At 35.6% G+C, this 19274-nt stretch overlaps 1 protein-coding gene across 1 annotated transcript in view; it reads right to left on the bottom strand.

The window, feature by feature from the left end:
• Positions 1 to 2501: 2501 nt before the first annotated feature.
• The window catches only part of LOC145769578 (VWFA and cache domain-containing protein 1-like), a 29353-nt gene continuing 12580 nt past the window's right edge, over positions 2502 to 19274 (bottom strand). The window contains exons 12-24 of the mRNA XM_082581236.1: positions 18835 to 18952; positions 18577 to 18688; positions 16369 to 16537; positions 16069 to 16205; positions 15657 to 15838; positions 13173 to 13283; positions 12822 to 12944; positions 12053 to 12242; positions 10764 to 10934; positions 9418 to 9527; positions 8948 to 9081; positions 8432 to 8553; positions 2502 to 3957 (exon numbers count right to left, since the gene is read on the bottom strand). Of these exons, the coding sequence (XP_082437362.1) occupies positions 3712 to 3957; positions 8432 to 8553; positions 8948 to 9081; positions 9418 to 9527; positions 10764 to 10934; positions 12053 to 12242; positions 12822 to 12944; positions 13173 to 13283; positions 15657 to 15838; positions 16069 to 16205; positions 16369 to 16537; positions 18577 to 18688; positions 18835 to 18952 (1925 nt within the window). The 3' untranslated portion in view covers positions 2502 to 3711. The remainder of the gene's footprint in view (positions 3958 to 8431; positions 8554 to 8947; positions 9082 to 9417; positions 9528 to 10763; positions 10935 to 12052; positions 12243 to 12821; positions 12945 to 13172; positions 13284 to 15656; positions 15839 to 16068; positions 16206 to 16368; positions 16538 to 18576; positions 18689 to 18834; positions 18953 to 19274) is intronic.

Raw genomic sequence — 19274 nt, 5'->3', positions numbered from 1 at the left:
GCTCAGTGTGAAATAATAATCCGTGACCGGCAGGTAACCTTTTTATCTATATGTGGGCTAATTGCTGAAGCGTGTGATTTTTGCAGTTTTTTTGCTTTTCGCTAGTTGTGATGAGAACAGTTGTAGCCTATCTAGTGTGCGCTAGCGCAGCTGCTGAAGTGTATTGTGGCGGCACCAAAACCTTATAAATAACTCTCTAAAGAAAAGAAGAACTGGTCCAAAAGCATATTCTTTAAAATTCACCATATCCCCATGGACTTTTTAGTCATGTGAAGAGGGTATAGATGAAGTGACTTACGGCTATAGGGCTGTTTGGTACAAATTTGTTTTAAAATCTGAAGAAATAATTTGCTTATTTTCGATTTTTTTTTTGTCATTTAATTTGCGAAGAAATTTGTTTGATTTTGTTTTAAAATTCAATAGTAAGAACAAATTGTATCTTATGCCTACTCGACAATGGCCCGCTTCGATTGCTATTACTGGCGTGACTGCATCAGTGGTGTGAATGTGATATGGCAGAAAGCGTTACGTGGATCATCTACTTTCGTATTTTTATATAAAACATCTCTTTCTAACAAAAAATACTTCACTAATTTTGTGAGAAATAGTGGACACATTTACATTAGACTTAAACGAGTAGGAGACGTATTCAACTATTTCTTCCAGGTTTTGAAAATCAATAAATCGAACTTTAAAATCACCAGAAACCATTTTTATTTCAGCAACATGTTTTTTGTACAACAACTAACTATCGTACAACAACTCTCCTCGACCAACGATTGAGAAACTGCAGCACAATATCGAATCTGTCTAGGCTGAGAAAGAATAAAAAGATTTAACCTCCAATACACTCCAATCAAACTACAATCAAAAGTTTTCAACACCTACGTTTTACCAGTCGTGCCATGCAGTCTAGAATGCGTAAATTAATCATAACCATGAAAAATATCACCACTTTCCAAAATCACATCATGAGAAGCATGACCAACAAAATGTTACTTGGCTACATGAAAACAGAACCCTTATTGACTAAATGACTATAACGAGCTACACCTAATTGCAGCAACAATAATATTACAAATTCTAAAATTGTTCGCCCATACAAAAAGATCAAAATACGGAGTCAGCAAAATCTACATGGAAAGTAAAGTTAATGGAAAGAAAAAAAGAGGAAAATCACCAAGGCGATGATATGACAACCTCCAGACATGGAACGAACTCAATTTGAAGACACTATTGGCGAGCTAGCTAAAAACCGTGACTCATGGATACAGATACCGTAACCCATGTTGATGCGCAATCTGCTTCAAGCGGAAATCGCGATTAAATATAACATATTTTTCAGGGTCCAAATAACTTACTATCTCGATGATTTTACGAATGGTTTTTAATATGTAAAAAAAAATACTTCATTATTCCTTAAGATCAGAAATAAGTGCGTTTTTTGCATCTTAAAATCACCGACAGACTTGATCGACTCTTTGACCGGTTTGCTCTTTCCTTATAACTGCAAATGGCACTTAATCTCCCAGTGGAATCAGTCAGCAAAGTCAAGTCACTCAGCAATTGTTACACTAGGATGTTCGTACCTTTTACATCACAATCTGCTTCAATAGGAGTGTATGCAGTAATGTTGACAAGGAGGTTTAGAGGATACTTTTGGATCCGGGAGAATTTTAGTAGTCCGAAACTTTCCAAGAGGTCCGGAAACTTAAAGACTCCACAGCCAACTCTTTGGATGTAGGGCGTTTTTCTTAGAATAATCTTGATTTGAAGCCTAGGGATCTTATTGGTACCGGGTCCAGACTGTCCTTTCAACAGCCCTGCGTGTATGACAAATATTTCGCTTTTTACGTAAGCCTACTATAAAAGCCCAAAATGAATTTATCCAACCAAGTAAATTATCTGAGTTGATTGACAAATTTTCCTTTAGGAATATTGATTAAAACGCGCTTTTTAGTAATCTTGTTAACACAAAATTCGACGCGATTGACCAGTTAAAACTTGGCAATCGACGTGTTGGCCACCCCTGCTCTTGACGTACGGTTACACAAAGGAATACCTTTTTAGCTTCTCTTGCGATTACCTGGTTGCACACCACATATCCAATTGGTAGCCTAACTACTGAAACAACGGCTTCAGATTGGCCAAGTACAAAAACAGTCTCTGATATTGTGTAAAATTGTTTATCTGCAAAAACATGCCTGTTCACATTTACAAAATTATACCAAATAACAAACTATCCACAGCCAAGCAAGAAAAAAAAATATATATGAGGGGGTGCGCAATTTATTTCATCAATCTTCGACTGTTCCTACGAGCTAAAACTGTAACAATACAATTTAGGCTATGTTTTTGTACTTGTTTTCGATTTCTAATGTTGTTCACTCAATGTTCACAAATTACAATTCTAATCGGATAGCTTGCGTTTCAAATGTTTGACTTTTAGTCTGAATATAATAAATTACATGATATTCACAGCCACAGATTAAGAACAAGAGAGAGAGAAAAACAATTTTATTTGCCAATCCGATTTTATAATAGTGAATAATAAAACCATTGGTCATCCACTTATTTTTGAGAATGTGCTACTTTCAAATTGCATCACATCTTTAATGGCCCCAACTGCGTATGGTAAGATGAGTTATGGACGAGTAGTATTTACTAAATTTAAGGTTATGTGTGCTTCCCTTGATGATCCATTGATCTTTACTTAAGTCAAAAAGTTAATACTATTTTACTGTAGCTAAAACATATTCTTCTATTTCGAATTTTTCTGCCGCAAGTCAACACGTCTGGTCGTTTTGGGCCTAGGCAGTGCAAAAACATGTTTGGTCTGGTGTGATTTCTTTCGGCTGGTGATATCAGCGGCTTAAATGAGCATAGCTACGATAGACTTGACTGAGGTTTTGGAAGCTGAGATTGCTACTTTTGAGAAAAATCAAGAAATCAATCATGTACTCATAGTACAAAATAATTGAGAAATTAATAATAAATTGCAACGAGAAGATACCATCGCCGTTTATGTACCGAAGCCAAGCGTCCATTTCAAGACATATAGCCTACTGTAAAGGTAAATCTCATACTTGATCCAAGCATCGGGGGATGAGAAGATATACGTTCTCATTGTACTAAGCCTTCGAAACTAACGAGAGTAGGGTGGCCAGTTCCTTTCTCTCGGCCGCCTTTCCTTCAGCAATCACGCCAACTCCATTTATCAAACCCTGGGAAGAGGTGAGCGGCGTTTTCCAACAGCCAGCTTAAGTCGGGAGTCGAATCAGGATCGCATGATTGGAAAGCCAACGCCTTATATACATTGTACAATAAACAATAAGCACATGAGTAAAATTATGCGTAAAAAATGAATACTTGCATAAGAAATTTGAAACATTTGTTATTTACATTCATAGTAGGCTAAGTAGCGTTGACAGGAGGGGTCCAGAGGGTACTTTTGGACCCGGTCCCGGGATGATTTTAGGGGTCCGGAAACTTGAGAAACCCCCGCGTATTCTTTGGGTGTAACGCTTTTTTTCTTAAAAGTGTCTTAATTAGGGGCCCGAAGATCCCATTGGTACCGGGCCCAAAATATTCTCTCAACTGTTCATAGTAAATACTTTGAGAATGGTTAGGCTACTTACAATTATATTTCTTATAGGTTAATCATGTATTGTTGATAAAAACAACCAGAGCAAGCCAAACAATTTAATTGTGTTAGGGAAGTTGTTTGGTTTCGTTCACAACAGTGTTGTAAGAAGGCGGCAATTGAGTGCCGATTGGATCTGCCCAGTCGGCACTCTGAGACTGATGAGCAAAAGCTTGGTTTTTGTAGGCGGGGTTATACGGTGGAGCTGAAGCAGCAAACGATGGACGGGAATTATCTGGAAGAGGTACATTTCTTGAATGGGTTTCCACTCCAGCTTGTGGCTGACTCGAAGTTATATTGGTTGCTCTTGATGCCTGAAATATAATTGCTTTGTTAGTTATTTAAAAAGACCCAGTTCAATGATACGATTTTTAAACACACAATCTTTAAATCGCTTAATTAGTCCGGCTTGTTAGTTCAGTGATTAAGCTCCGGACTCAAGATCAAGTGGGTATGCGGGGCTCTCGGGCCCGGGTAGCACTTGAGCAATACATTTCAGAATTGCTCTCCATTTAGCGGGACGTAGTGGATGGATTAATTTACAGACAACAACAACAGAACATTGATTCAACAACAATGGGAAACTGCGCGGTGCATGTGTCAAAAGCTTCTAGGCTACAAGTAGGCTATGTGAAATAGCCAGGAATATTATATCAAAGACTTTTTCCGCTCGAGAATAACGATTCGAAACCAAACCAGATAGGCTACTAATTTTACTAAAGAATCATTAATAGCCTAAGTAAAGCTGCAACATGGAAATATTGTGAAACAAAGTTCGATGCATTATTTTAGATACTTTGAAAACACATGAAGTGAACGATATTAAATATACCATGGTTACCTAGATATACGGCCTGATTTATCACATTCTGCAAATTTTTCCAGATATTGCTAAGTTTTTGTAACTGCCTGAATGAAATTTTGTAAAAGAAATTTTCTAAAAATTCTAACGTTTTCTTTACAGTCTACTCCAGGTGACAAATTGGGTTTTAACATCATCAGGCCTTGAAAAACAAAGACAATTTGATTTGTAAAATTTCGGTCAGACTGTTAATTACTCGTTGACAGATAGATTAGACGTTTTTAAACTTACTTTTCTCTTTCTCTACTGCTTTCCCATGGCAACATAAAGCTTTTACAGTATCTCATTACGAGTCACCAAAACGTAAAAAAATCTTAGAAAATTGTAGTCAGACGTACTAGTACTGTACACTACAGTAATCGGTAATCAAAATCTGCAAATGTGACCACTCAGGCCACATCTCCAGGTAGCCATGAATATTTTGAAACTATGTGAATGCTTGAAAATTATTGTGTTATTTTGTTCAAGTTCTTTTGTCTGCCATCTGTAACCAGGACCGTGCTCGCCATTCCCCGTACCCCCCGGCCGAGGGGCACGTCTGTTTAGGAAGCCACTCATTTTAGTCTGTTTAACGTTTTTTAGCTATATATGAAAAAGAAAAACTGCTACAAAATCTCGATGATCAATAGCTTAATACAGGGGTGTGCAACCTTTATTACAGTAGGGCCAGATATAAATAGCCTAGCTGGGTGAAACCGCGGGCCGCACGTTTATTTAACATATGATTTCTAGTAGCTGCAGGCACAAAAAAGTAGTTTTTTTGTTATTCATGTTATTCTTTCGGCATTATTAGTGGTTATCTCCTTGCAGAAATAATAAGTTAATACGCATAAATTTCTGAAGAAAACTGTTATTCCAATTTATTATCACACCATCTTAAACGAGTTCAGTGAGAAGTTTGCAGCTGGCTTCTTTTCCCGACGGCTTTTTCCAAATTTACTTTAATGGAAGTGCTGGTAATTCGAAGTCCATTTTCCAAGTGTTCGTCTGTCAGAACCGATCGATAGGGAGATTTCATGACGCCCATTTTAGAAAAAAAATTGTTCACACAAATACGTTGAGCCAAAAAGGGCCATTTTTGAAGTAATGGATTTTTTCCATTTAGAAGTCCATGATTTTTTCAAATGTGGAAAGTCATCTTGGTTGAGATGTTTTCAGTAAAAATCGCCAAGATTCATTTCTAAATACTTTGCTTTCAAATCCGTTTTCTCTTGAAGGTCAATCAGTTCAAGCTAGATATCTGCTGGTACTTTGTCAATGTCTGTGGCGAATGGCGAAGAGAACATACCAAACAAATATTCATGAGATTTGAAGTCCTTGAAGAACCAAAAATTCAAACAACATTTTTTTAAATTTAGCTTTCTTCTCAGAATGCATTCCGTAGTCTCTCAAGTTGGAAAGTGGAAAAGATTTCCTATCTGTATGTGAGCTTTCCAAAGTCGTAATTAGTTCATAAAGCCTTTTATGTGACCATACATTTTTATGTTTCAGATAATTAAACACAATGGATTAGCGGTGGCCGCTGGGAGATTTCTAAAATGATTAACAGAAGGTGCGAAATCTATAATAATCCACTCCACAATGAATTGTTCACACGTACCAGACTAAACTAAATTATAAACACGTTTCGCGGGCCGCACACAATTCAAAATTGGCACATCCTTGCGGGCCGCACAATTTTTCTTCGCGGCCGCATTTGGCCCGCGGGCCGCACGTTGCACACCCCTGGCTTAATACATGCCACGCCGTATTTACTGCTTTTCAAACCCCGGCTTGGGGCCCACTTACGTCTAAGGACTCATGCATATTTGGTTCGTGCGTTTTTGGGCTTGCAATTTTACGTTTAATATGTTGTTTTTTTTGTTTGTTTTTTTGCAAAATTTTCGTGAATATAGGCCTACTAAGCTATAGGTAACGGTGGGGGTACTCTATACCTAAGATGATTTTTCGAAGTTCTGACCTGCTGAAAGGCTACACGACAAGAGGCTATACAAATTTTTAAGAAATAAATTGCTGAAATCTTTCTGTGATCGTAAATGAACATCTTTTAAAATGGTAGGCTAACTTAAATTTAAACCCATCCATCTATCCAAATGCTATTTTATTTTATGAATTTGGTTACATAGACTACATAGGGACTCTACATAGGGACCTACATAGGGACCTATGGTTGCAGCTATGACCATAAAAAAATGTGCATCTTGATAACAAAAACATTTTTGCTCTTAAAAATGCCCAAAAAGTGTAAAAAATTTCCGAGGGCAACCCCCGTACCTCCTTATGATGTTACCTTTTCATACAATAAGTTTCACATTGTCTATTTATTTTATAAGCTTTAAAACTCTGATCCTTTCATAAATCAGCGGCTGGAATGTCGGCTTAGCTTATAAAATGTTTTTTTTTTTTTGTAAAAAATCTGAGAGTAGTTTACTCTTTGCTATAATGATGAATGCGAATGTTTTCCCTACATTGAAAGAGTTTGCGGCCCTAACCTAATGGTTTTTTGTCCTATTTTTACGCGCTGTCATTAAATATAGAGGCCCACTAGTGGATTTGGGAGGAGGGTCAAAGATAGTACTTCTACAGCCCTGGCCGTATGCAACGCGGCAAAACGTAAAACCAAATTTGTATTTTGCACTTTTTTTAATTTTTGACTGTGACACTGATAATAAACTTGCTGCTCAAACAAGTTCTGTAAGCAAAGCTACAAAGAGCACTGTAGCAATGCTGCAGTCAAGCTTTTGAAAGCCATTTACTCAGTTTTTTTTATTTTATTTTTTACTCAGACATTTAAAAACAAACTAATTATTGATGACTCTACTTGATTCAAAAATATGTAGCATGGATCAGTGCCTGTCTTTGTGGTGTGCAAACCATGCGATCGCACAGCTAGGGCCCGCAATTTACTCAGAAAATGCAGTAATTTTTGTCATTTTCAATGGAAAAAATTCAATTCGATTCACAAGCAAGTACCGGTATCCTCAAAGTCAGTTGCGGCTTTAGGGTGAGGCAAGTGCTGAGATTGTCGCGTCGGGCCACCTTTACAAGCTTACATGCTTTTAAGCCACCCACGACATTTCAGCATGTACCAAATAGTTAACATTGCACTGTGACAACAGAATTTCGCTTTGTGGCAATTGCATTTAAATAGAATACATGTTACTTTCAATACAAAAGACTCAGCTTTATTTCCGAAAAATGCCAAAGACAACATGATCTTATTCTTTTGCTATGCCACCGGACAGCACCATTTTACAGTAATATTCATACCCAAATTTTTGTTGAACATGCTCTCAGAATGCCTCAAATTCAAAGTAATTTTTTCAAAATTTCTGGGAGAAGCCCCCCAGATCTCCGCCTCTGGATGTTACCTTCGGCGAACACTCCGTCAGGCTTCGCCCGCCGCCGTCAAAACCTCCCTCCCCTTTCAAACTACCTAGCTACGCTACTGAATTGGATCATTGTCATTGGGGTTCGCAAAGCATATTCCGCACAGGGCCCGAAATACCCTAAGACTGGCACTGCATGGACTTTAACTCAAACTGCAAAAGTGCAAAGTGCTCATTTTTGGGTAGGCTTGATGTTAAAATGTTTGCTTGATTAAAATGGTTTAGTTGATAGCCATGCTGTTTTTTCTTATAACAGTTTTACACAAAACAGTGTTTACATTGTGTACAACATTCCTCAACAAAATCAACTTTGTTGCTACCAGGAATTTCTAGAAGTACAGAGTGCGAAAATACCTTCTCATGGCTTCAGAGTATGGTGCGTTAAATACAAGAGTTGCCGGTCGTTTTGTGAACAAAAATGATTTTCGTGACCTTCAGATATAAACCGAAATTTTCCTCAAATAAAATGATAAAAGTCTTGCTAAGTTATTATCTTTAGTGCGGTAGTTGATAGTAAGAAGAAACATGTCACCGTACCTGGGAAGCTGATTGCTGACATCTTTTTTTCTTGAGATGACGTATTACGATAAAGATCATCACACATACACCAACGATTGCACCAACAATTCCACCAACTATCGCACCAGTATTAGATCCACCTGCATGTTAAAAGATAGTTTAGGGAACAGAATTTTTTTTAACTCGCGTGTTTTCAATATTGTACTACAAAAGTAACATCAGTTTCAGCACTTAGCATAACATAAATAAACTTTTAAACGTTTTCAACACATCATTGTGTCTTCATCAGGAATATAGCCTAACTTACATCTGTAATATATGTAGTCTATAACAAAGAAAGCAACAAGTGGAAGTTCAATTTGACTGCATTAAACTGTATGTTAAATATACTAATGTATGTTTAATATGCGCCAAGCATGCATTAGTATATCAACTTAAAACTGTGAGATGAGATATAAAATGAGCTAATGAGATAATGAGATATATAAAATGGCTAATGAGATATAAAATGAACACCACTATCAGTATTACTACCATTACCACCACCAGATGTCCTTTCGTAGTCAAAGTCGACTTTGTAACACTGAGGCAAGGATGTGACGTCTACGTTATTTTGGGTAATCGACAACAGCTCAGCGTTTTCAGGGGTACAAGACGGTACGTTTGATCTGTAAAATTAAAATTGCTTTGTACCGTACATGAAATGTTTCAATAATAAGCAAGATAGTTAGGCAAAACTTTTAACTGCATTGGTACAATTGTTTATATAAGCTACTGCTTAAAGAACTTAGGATAGTTTTTTATATCTCTAAGTCTAAGATAACTAAAAGAATCGTAGAGATGATATTTACAGCAAGTATCCATTCCAGTCAACTTACACTTACTATAATGTTTTCACAAACATAAATGTATTAGACGCATGTTCATGTACACTATAGCCTAGTAGGCCTATAGAACAATCGACACGAATTTATTCGAATATTTTATATGATATTTAATTGAACCTGATGTTTGTGAGGTATTCGTTTGAACAAGGTTGGTAGTTATCGTTGATGCTGGTGCAAGGACATTCACAGTCTGAGTTCCGAGTCCAACCATATGTACATTCATTTGTCTGAAATATAGCATTACTTTTTATTTTCAAAGCTTTTCGACCGGCCGCTATTTCACAGTTTTTAGCTACAACCCACCAAGCTGTGCTTTTAAAATGAACATGACATTGACATTTTAAAATGAACATGACTTTTAAAATAAGCAATAAGCATACGGTAGTCATTTTTTTGCTGAAATTATAAACAAATCTAGTAGGCTAACACCTTTTATTTCGCTTTTAATAGTTGGTTTGGTTTGGTTTTGAATCTTTATCCTCGGACTGACAAAGCCTTGATAGGTTAGGTTATTCCTGGTAGTTTCGCATACTTGTAGAGGCTCTTGACGTAGGGCCGGTTACCGAGATTGACAGAGTGAAGTTTGCCGATTGTTGAAGTGTTGTGCAGGGAAATTATTCCATTCACTAGATGCCGCTGAATGGAGAGCAGTCCTGAAATGCGTTGCTCAAGCGCACATCCCGAGAGCCGAACCAGCGCCGCGTAATCTTGAGCCAGGCGCGTAACCACTAAGCTAACGGGGCTGCAATTCATAGCAAGCATATTTTTTCCGAGCAAGTTTGTGCTGATGAGTGATGTCAATCAGAACGCGTTTCAATAAACTATGGAATGTTTTTATCTCAACCCAGATAACATAATTTTACATTTTATTTTGGATTTTTACAAGACACTTTAGAATTCATTTGAACAACCATTTAAATGACGTACGACGAGGAAGAGTTTGTAACAAGTCAACTTAAGATCTCAAATGATATATCCTGCAATGTATCTACATGAAAACGTCAGCCAACATCCATGTGCAATGAAAATGGCAACGTCTTAGCTCTACATTGTACAAAATTCTGCAGTTTCAAATTTGAAAATTGGTATCGTCAATGTAGGATGGGTATGGCAATCTTGTGCTGTCTAATGTTAATACATAAACATTTTTCTTAAAAAAAATAAATTAAAATGGTACCCCTGAAGAAATCCTGCGTACACACCTTTGTGTTGGACAATGATACTATTTTCAATACCATAAACGGTTAAGACTACAGTACTGATACGCAACGCAGTCAAAGTAGGCTACTGTTTCCACAATATGTGTAATCATTTAATCAATATTACATCTTACGTAAATATTTACAATTTCTACAAAACTGAAATCTTTGTCGAGTGAATATTGGGCGAGCAAGAGAAACTTTTAAGAGTTTGGACATCAGAACTTTTAAAAGACAAAAGTTGTTGATAATTATTGTACTCACGATTCTGTTACAAGTGCATCTTCCTCGGAATGCACCACAGCCAGAATACGATTTTTCTCTATCTCTGATGACCAAGTAAGTATTGGTATTTTCCACCGGAATGAGCTGATAGTTGTAACAACCACTTGAACTGTATGTTGTGCCTGACAATCGATCCTGGCTATCAGGAATCTGAAATAGAAGTGCTTTTTAATTAGTTTTGAAAAAAACAAACAAGATCAACACAGAGTGTTTACGCAGTGTTAAATTATAAATAGAAAATAACCATCAACTGAAAGAAAATTATAGCTTCACCAAGAAGTGGCAAACCTTTTTATGAATACGCAGCAAAAGTTTTCTCACGGGGTTCAATTATTATTCATGAGCTAATAGCTGTGTCGAGCACCTTTCACTTAAACCAAAATAATTACATCCAGTTTTGCAACAACAGATCTGGCTACAGGCCAACCAAGACTTCGTTACATTACAACCCTGCAGCCAACTTAATTTCTGAATGTACAATCTAACTAACGAAACGCTATTTTGTAACGTAGGAGCTTATGTATGCATATGAAGATTTAAACTTAATGGAATTAAAAGTGTTAATTATTGATTTTATTTTTTGTTAAGGCTCTCACTCCGAAGGGGGTTTTCAACCGAATGCTCAAAGTTCATTCTGATTCAGCATATTTTCATATATATTTTTATTATCCAGGGTGAGACTATTTACATCCAAATAAGTCAATTCCAGATAGGTAAACTAAAAACTACAGACTAGTTCGATAACAACATTTCTACCTTATGAGACCTTATTCAAATAGAATCAATAATTACCAATATAAAAACATATTGTTAATTATTGATTCTATTTTTTGTTAAGGCTCTCACTCCTAAGGAGGTTTTCAATCGAATGCTTAAAGTCCAGTCTGATTCAGCATATTTCCATCTGTAGTTTTTACCTATCTGGAATTGACTTTTTGGATGTAAATAGTCTCACCCTAGATAATAAAAATATATATGAAAATATGCTGAATCAGAATAAACTTTGAGCATTCGATTGAAAACCTCTTTAGGAGTGAGAGCCTTAACAAAAAATAGAATCAATAATTAACAAAAAGTTAAGAGGCTAAGATTCGTGTCAATCGTCAGACATGGCATGACGTGTCTTGCTGAACACTGCTGTGTGTACTAATATGAGTCTAACTGACCGAACACAGATTCCAAATTGATGGAACGGATGATGACTTCAAACGTTATAGTAGGCTACTGTTTAACGCTGTTGTATAATGACATTTTGTAGGACTACACACCGTATATGTTCTTTGAAGCAATCCATTTTCAACATTTGCACAACTAGAACCAATCAAAACTTCATCGTACACTAAATGAAAAGCTATTTCAGGCTCCAACTCTGTGACATGTTGGTCTGTGCGAACTTGACTTGATGTCACGTACTCTTCAGCGACTATCACATACCCTGCCTTGTCAATCAAAAGACACCTGAACACATAATAGTAATCACAGTTTATACTTTTAAGTATACTTTCCAACATATACCTAACCACAAAAAACGACGATGTGACAAAATTGTGACATAGAATGTGTATTATTTTAAGATAGGTGGTTTAGCCTATACTCAGTCACAGGCTTGGCGCAGTTTTATGGTTTCACATTTATCAAAATAAACTCAATTTAAATTTTTTTCAAGACTTTCTCGAATGTGCAATCACATATTTTATATTTTTAGTTAAATTTTACCGATAGTACTGGTACTGTGTTTGTCAGAAGATAAAGCAAAAATGTAAAATGTTTACTATTTTTAATACGGTATTTTATGAATGTATTGTTAATTCTAAAAATACACTGTCCACAAACAGTTGAGCAAACAAAATAGTTATTCCAATGTAGCAAAGTATAAGTCGGAGAGGGTGAATGGTGAAACTGACGCTGTGGTTTTAATTCATGTCAGAACATTGGGTTGTAAATCTGGTATGCAAGCACTATTCACATAACCGTATAACTTATAAGGGATAAAAAAATTATTCATCTCTCGTTTATGCTTACTCCAATACTACTTACTTAGATGTACTGTCACACACTGGATACAATTGTAATAAAATGTTATAGAAGTAAGGAAGCAATATATCAACTCCCATGACAGCCACTACTTCATCTGCGATAGGATCATGAACGGAGGTTGCTCTGAAATTCAATTTTTTGTGATTGTTATTAATTGAAGGAGCGTAGTGTTGTATTTCGTCATCTATTCACACTTAAATCATTAATTATTTGTTTTTAACGTTATAATAAAATGATTTGCATTTAAAAAGTTGAAAGTGTTTGAATTCCTCAAAATTTCTGAAAAAAAAATGCTGATGTATATCTATTGTATATAAAAATTAATGGATTTTTTATTAGCAAAATACAAACCTTCCTTCAAACAAAACTCCACTCAGTGTGACAATAACGGCTCCACTTGCGGCGTCTCTGTAAGGAGGAGTGATAGCCCTATGCTGTCGATTTGCAACAGCGTGTTCATACCTAACCAAATCAAAAATATTAAACAAGTTACTAAATATGTTATTTCACAGACATTAAAAAAAATGACATAAACTACCTATATTGAAGCTGGTGGAGGCTCAGGTTGTATTCATAGAGCTGAAAGCTGAACGTGATACTGTGTTGCACCGTGGTTATATGTTTACTGCTGAATCTTCTTAAATAGCTTCTATAGCAGAAAGTAAGCTACTGCTGAGGCTGCATCACTTGAATTAATAGACGGAAGCAGTAAATACAGCATTAGGCTACTCTTGCTAAATCAGTTAATTACCTTACTTTAACAAAAAATTGATTCTTTTACTACTCAAAAATGTATTTTTTTGTATTACTGTAAAATCATGGACAGTAAACATTTTTTCAAAGAATAAATATTTTAAATTTTTGCCAGCCTGGGTATTGGACAGTATAACGCATTTACTACAAGACTAGATAATTGGTTAAATTACACAAGTTAAACTGTGGTAGAAAGATAATTCTTGAGTATCATAGAGTTAGGCATATGATTGATAACAACTTGATATGATTGAATTGCATAATCCTAAAAACAATGCATAAAACTAAAAAGATATTATTTTATATCTACAAAACTACGTTTATTTCATATTGTATAGTGGCTTTCCTTGATTTTCTTAATGTTTTTACTGCTCGTTGTCTTGTCTTGTGTTTGTTTGCTGTTTGTTTATCTTTATCCTGCATTGCGGGAAAGCGGACTTGAGTGCTATGCATCGGTGTACGCCTTCCGACGTACACCTGACCCACGCTGCAGCCGACGGGGCGACGGCAATGTCTGTTTCCGGTTGTCTACTCTATTTATGACTTAAATTTGGTACTACCCATTACTCGAAATCGATCACTAGGTAGAGGCAATTATCGTAAAGTTTCTTGCCCAGAGAAACAACAGCAAGTATACGGGTGGCTGGAGTCGAACATGCAGGCTCTCGACTGCGAGCCCAACGCGCTAACCACTCGGCCATTGCTGCCATTGTGATAACAGAATGTTATCAGTTTCACCTTTTGTGTCTGTTCTTCAGTTTGGTTGGTTTGGTTTGGTTTTAGAATCTTTATCCTCGGACTGACAAAGCCTTGATAGGTTATTCCTAGTAGTTTCGCATACTTGTAGAGGCACTTGACGCAGGGCCGGTTACCGCGATTGGCACAGTGAAGTTTTTCCGATTGTTGAAGTGTTGTTGTCGGGGAATTATTCCATTATTATCATTTTACAAATATTTGATTTTTTGTTTTCTTTAGATAAATTAAGTTATTTCTTGAAGTCTGCAGAAAACATTCAGATTTAATATTTTGTTAGTTTTATGCATTGTTTTTTTTGAATTATGCAATTCAGTCCTATTAAGTTGTTATCAATCATGACTATGGTACTCATTAATAAGTTAAAGTAATCAGCTTAAATCTAATTGTTTTGAAAGTTTTAGTATAAATATAGCTTAGTAGTTGACCCTAGCACAAATCATTTGGTAACAAAACCTAACAAAACTGTTTGGTTAACGAGAATTTTTCAGTTGTTATTAAATAAACTGTTTAGCGATATTTCTTGCATATCATATAACACTCTAAAAAGATATTTAAAATCTGTGCTGTTACTACACTTGCATGATGGCATTGTAGATTATAATCGTTTTAATTAAAATATTTAACTTTATATTGCCATAAGCCTGATATGTGTAAGGCTTTATTATCCAATAGCCGGCTACCTTAGCCTATACGAAGACACCGGCCAATATTACAGCCCCTCATTACTATCTGACACTGTGCAAAAAATACCTGTTTTTATTTCATTAGTAAACACAATATTTTTCACATTTTTGCCGTATAAAACCGTTTTGATATGGTTGTGATAAAATATTGCCTAAACTAAATTTTCTTCTGCTGTCGTCGCTGGTTTGTTTGTTTAGCAATTTGGGCTTCTCCCCAGGCTCTAACGTTAAGAGCTCTTGAATTTGCAATCAACTGCCTGGTTTCGGAAGGAGTCCTCTTTGTTGTCAGAACGCAGTTTGCTCAGCCCGTAGAGTAACTAGCTTATCCCACGACACCGAGAGCAGAGTGCACACTGCACAGCGGTTGCGAGCGATGTATGAGAACCACTTCCCTGCTGAGTGCCAATCAGAATGAAGTGTAGTACCATTTTTAAAAGGTCTTTGGTATCCGGTCGTCGCTGGTTAAACATCTTTCAGGCTGGACTAGAGTGATAAATGAAAAAATTAATGATCTTATGATTCTCCAATCTCGTCAACTTCAACTTCGATGTAAAAAGTTTACAAGAAACCATGCGAAAAACAACACATAAGTAAGTTAGATTGATTTGACATAGCTACAAATTTGGAAGTATATTTTACTTACCATGGTCTTAGCACAGGGTCATAGTCATCAGGTAATTGAGTTCCGGGAAATATTCGATAAAGTCCATTCTTTGTTCCAATATATCGCCAGATAACTTGACTTTGCAGATCAGTATTTTCATTTTGGTCTGTCCACAGATTTTCAGCTAGCTGAGTTGCCACTACTTCGTCTTTCACTTGCATCTGTTTAAACAAACAATAGAACAGAAAATAACCATATGTATATTGTAACTTATAGGACAAGCAGAGTACTATAGTTATGCTTGTTTTGGATGTATATATTTTGTATTGCCCTTTTCCAGAAGAATGTTTTACTTTGTTTTGTCTTCATCAAACTTTTTTCATATAAAAGCCTTTTTCTATAAATGGCTTTTTTTAAATCCTAAAAATGGCACCTCAAAAAAAAGAAATACCTTTATTCGCTCTGTATTGGGTCCTAAACCTTCCATGAAATTTCCAATTCGGGTGACGTCATTACTAGTAAACGTTTTGGACAAATAGTATTCGGGATCCGAAAACGAGCGAGAAGCCAAATGCACCGAGGATTGATCTAGGAAAAAATTAATTTCTATACCAATTTGTAAATAACCATTAGACTATTAAACAAAAACCTTGTATGAGTTTACTAAACAGTGTGAGTTTGTAGAAGAGTAATGGAATAAATTTTCTTTTATAAGTTTATTAAAAATAGTACAAAATTGATCAGGTCATACCCTTGGAAGCGTAGTTTCCCAAATGAGCACACGGGTTAGTTGGGGGAACTAAATCAAGACGGTGATACAAAAATGATTCTTGTTGTGGTAAGGAACCTTGTGAAGCAAGAATGGATTGGGTGTCTTGCACTGGAAGGACCAGACAGACTGAAAACTTTGTTCGAGGAATCTGAATTTTAAAAGTGTACTTGATTTTTTGCTTAAATTGCACTATATATATTATATAAGTTACAGTACAGTACATGGTAATCGGAGTCATGTTCCTTGTTTTTGTGAACACCGCAGGTACATCCTTGATAACATTGAACAAAAATCTAACAACAATTAAAGAGTAAGTAATGAAGTAGGCGATGATGTTTCTCTACTTATATTCCGGTTCCTTGAAGCTATTAAGGACGGAAAATTATACAAGGATCCTTCATGTAGAATGCAACCAAACGATTAAACACAACAAGTACAGTAAATAAAATCAGGCAGGTTTAGGAACTTGTATAATTTATCGATAAAGCTTTCTTTAATAGCCTATAATTTAGATAATCAAGAAAATAAAGTATCTTCTGACAGGTGTCAAACCCACAACAAGGCTTGATATGAACGACTCGGTTACATGTCTTGTAATGCAAAGAAATTTATTTTCACACGAGTCAGTTCAATCATATATAGCTAAAAATCGATTTCGATCAACTAGAAGCTAAATCATCTTCTGTTAAGCCGAAAGCAAACAGCAAAAAAATCAAATGATGAAAGTGCGAAGGAATGAAAAACGTTTTACATTAGCTACGACAAAAAATTGACGGAAAAACTAACAATCAAAGGCGAAATAAAAGGAAAATGGCACGGAAGAGTATGATATAGAATTGTACCACCATAAGCCTAACCAGAAACACATCAACAATACGAAAAATATTGGTTAAAATGACAAAAGGTATAATGACGAAAAGAATTAGCTATATCACTTGTGTTAAAATAAATTTCTTTGCCTATTTAGATATTTTTTTTTTTTTTTTTTATTTATTTATTTGCATCAGACTCAAGATGGTCCATATTACACAATCATACATAGCCTAGAAAGTAGAAACAAAGCAGATACTCAACTCCGAAGAGCTGAGTCGTAATGAACCAAATACAAAGATTCATAATAACAGTCTGTTCGCATTAGTTCATAAATCTATTGATTGGAAGACAAGTTACATCGGGTTATAAACTGATATAATCTTTTGCGAATGAGAGCTTGAAAGGTTGTGGTATTGTTATCAACGAATGCAGAGGTGATGCTGCATAGTCTCTGCAGATTAAACAACATTCTGTAACAGTTATTGTATCCAACACGTAAGCGATTACTACTGGATGAAAGATAGTTGCACCATAGTTGACAGGCATATAAAGGCATACAATAGGAACGAAACAACACATTTTTAACAGCAATCGAACATTTGGAAAACCTTGCTTTTAACATGTTTCCAGCACAATACAACGACCGTAATTGTCGTTTCATATCTTCATCATCGGATAGTAAGTCGTTAATTATTACTCCTAAATATTTCACAGAGGTCTCAAAGCAGATACGTTTTTCATTTAAATATACGATCGGGTTAAAGTCAAGTTTCAACATCTTGGATTTAAATAAAACACCAACAGTTTTGTTGCAATTAAATATAATGTCGTGAGAAATGGCATATTTTTGACATACATTAATGAGTTTCTGGAGACCCTTGACACTTGGTGCAAAACAACACAAGTCATCAGCATACATTAAATGATTAAGACAGGAATTGCCTATGCAGAAGCCAACAGAAAGATCGTTTAATTTGGAGGATAAATCATTCATGTACAATGTAAAAAAGTGAGGGCTTAATACCCCTCCTTGTCTCACATATGTATAACAATATACTTTTCTGTTCTAACACAGATAAAAAAGCGATCAGACTTCAAATTAGGTATACTACATTACTTCTAAGCAATAAAATTTTTTTAAAAAAGTTTTTTTCTTGGCAGCGTTTTCGTCGCAGATTTCATGGTTACTTTTCCGACAGGAAATGTAGGCTAGTATGTAGGTCTAAGCCATTTATTAAATTATTATTACTAATAAAAGTAAACATAAAAAGGTTTATGCGCTAAACTTAGCCTAACTTATATTTTTACAACACATGCAATTTTTAAAAAAATATATAGAAAGATAATAAAATCATCAATCATGTTGATTTTTACCTGAGTCCAATAATATGTTGACATAACCTCTATTTTCTTAACTCCATATCTTCTGCTATCACCTTGAGCAAGTACTCGAGAAGCCAAGAAAGTTTTGCTTCCAGTTCCACCGCTAACGTAACGCAAAAAGTCATATTAAAAAAGCCTAATTTAGGGAAATCTATTATTTTTCTGTTGTGATTGTTCTTTGTAATGTAGACCTACTTCAATTTAAACAAACTGTTTAAGCTATGCAGTTGTATCACCAAATGGTCTCACCTTATCATGGATTGAAACACGCTTTCAAATTCTGGTTCTTGTTCGAGTGCAGTCACAGAAACAAAGAGAGAATCACTGTTGTCTTGATATGGAAATAACGGATGATTTATTACGAGACCTAATCAGCAAACAAAAAAAGCATCTGTTATGTTTTAAAAATCTATCTCTATAAGTATTAAACCAAAATTTCACTTTTCTCGATTAGACCTACAGTAAAAAACATTTCAGCCTTGATGTTTCGAGTCTTTTAACAGAAATCGTTTCAGATTTCTGTGATACTTGCTGGAGGGATCGCGAAAAAGTGATTGTTTTTACCCGAACTTTTCAAAACAGTTAAGTGCCAATTTGCGTTTAGTACATTAGCAAAGAAAAACTTCTTGCACAATGAAATCACTACGCCCCGGCGTCGAGTTGTTCCGTTCAACTGCACAGATAAGGAA

This window comes from Aplidium turbinatum, chromosome 1 (genome assembly GCF_918807975.1).
Source record: "Aplidium turbinatum chromosome 1, kaAplTurb1.1, whole genome shotgun sequence".
NCBI lineage: Eukaryota > Metazoa > Chordata > Ascidiacea > Aplousobranchia > Polyclinidae > Aplidium > Aplidium turbinatum.
Note: the sequence above shows the minus strand (reverse complement) of the source record. Positions and strands in the feature narration are given on the sequence as shown.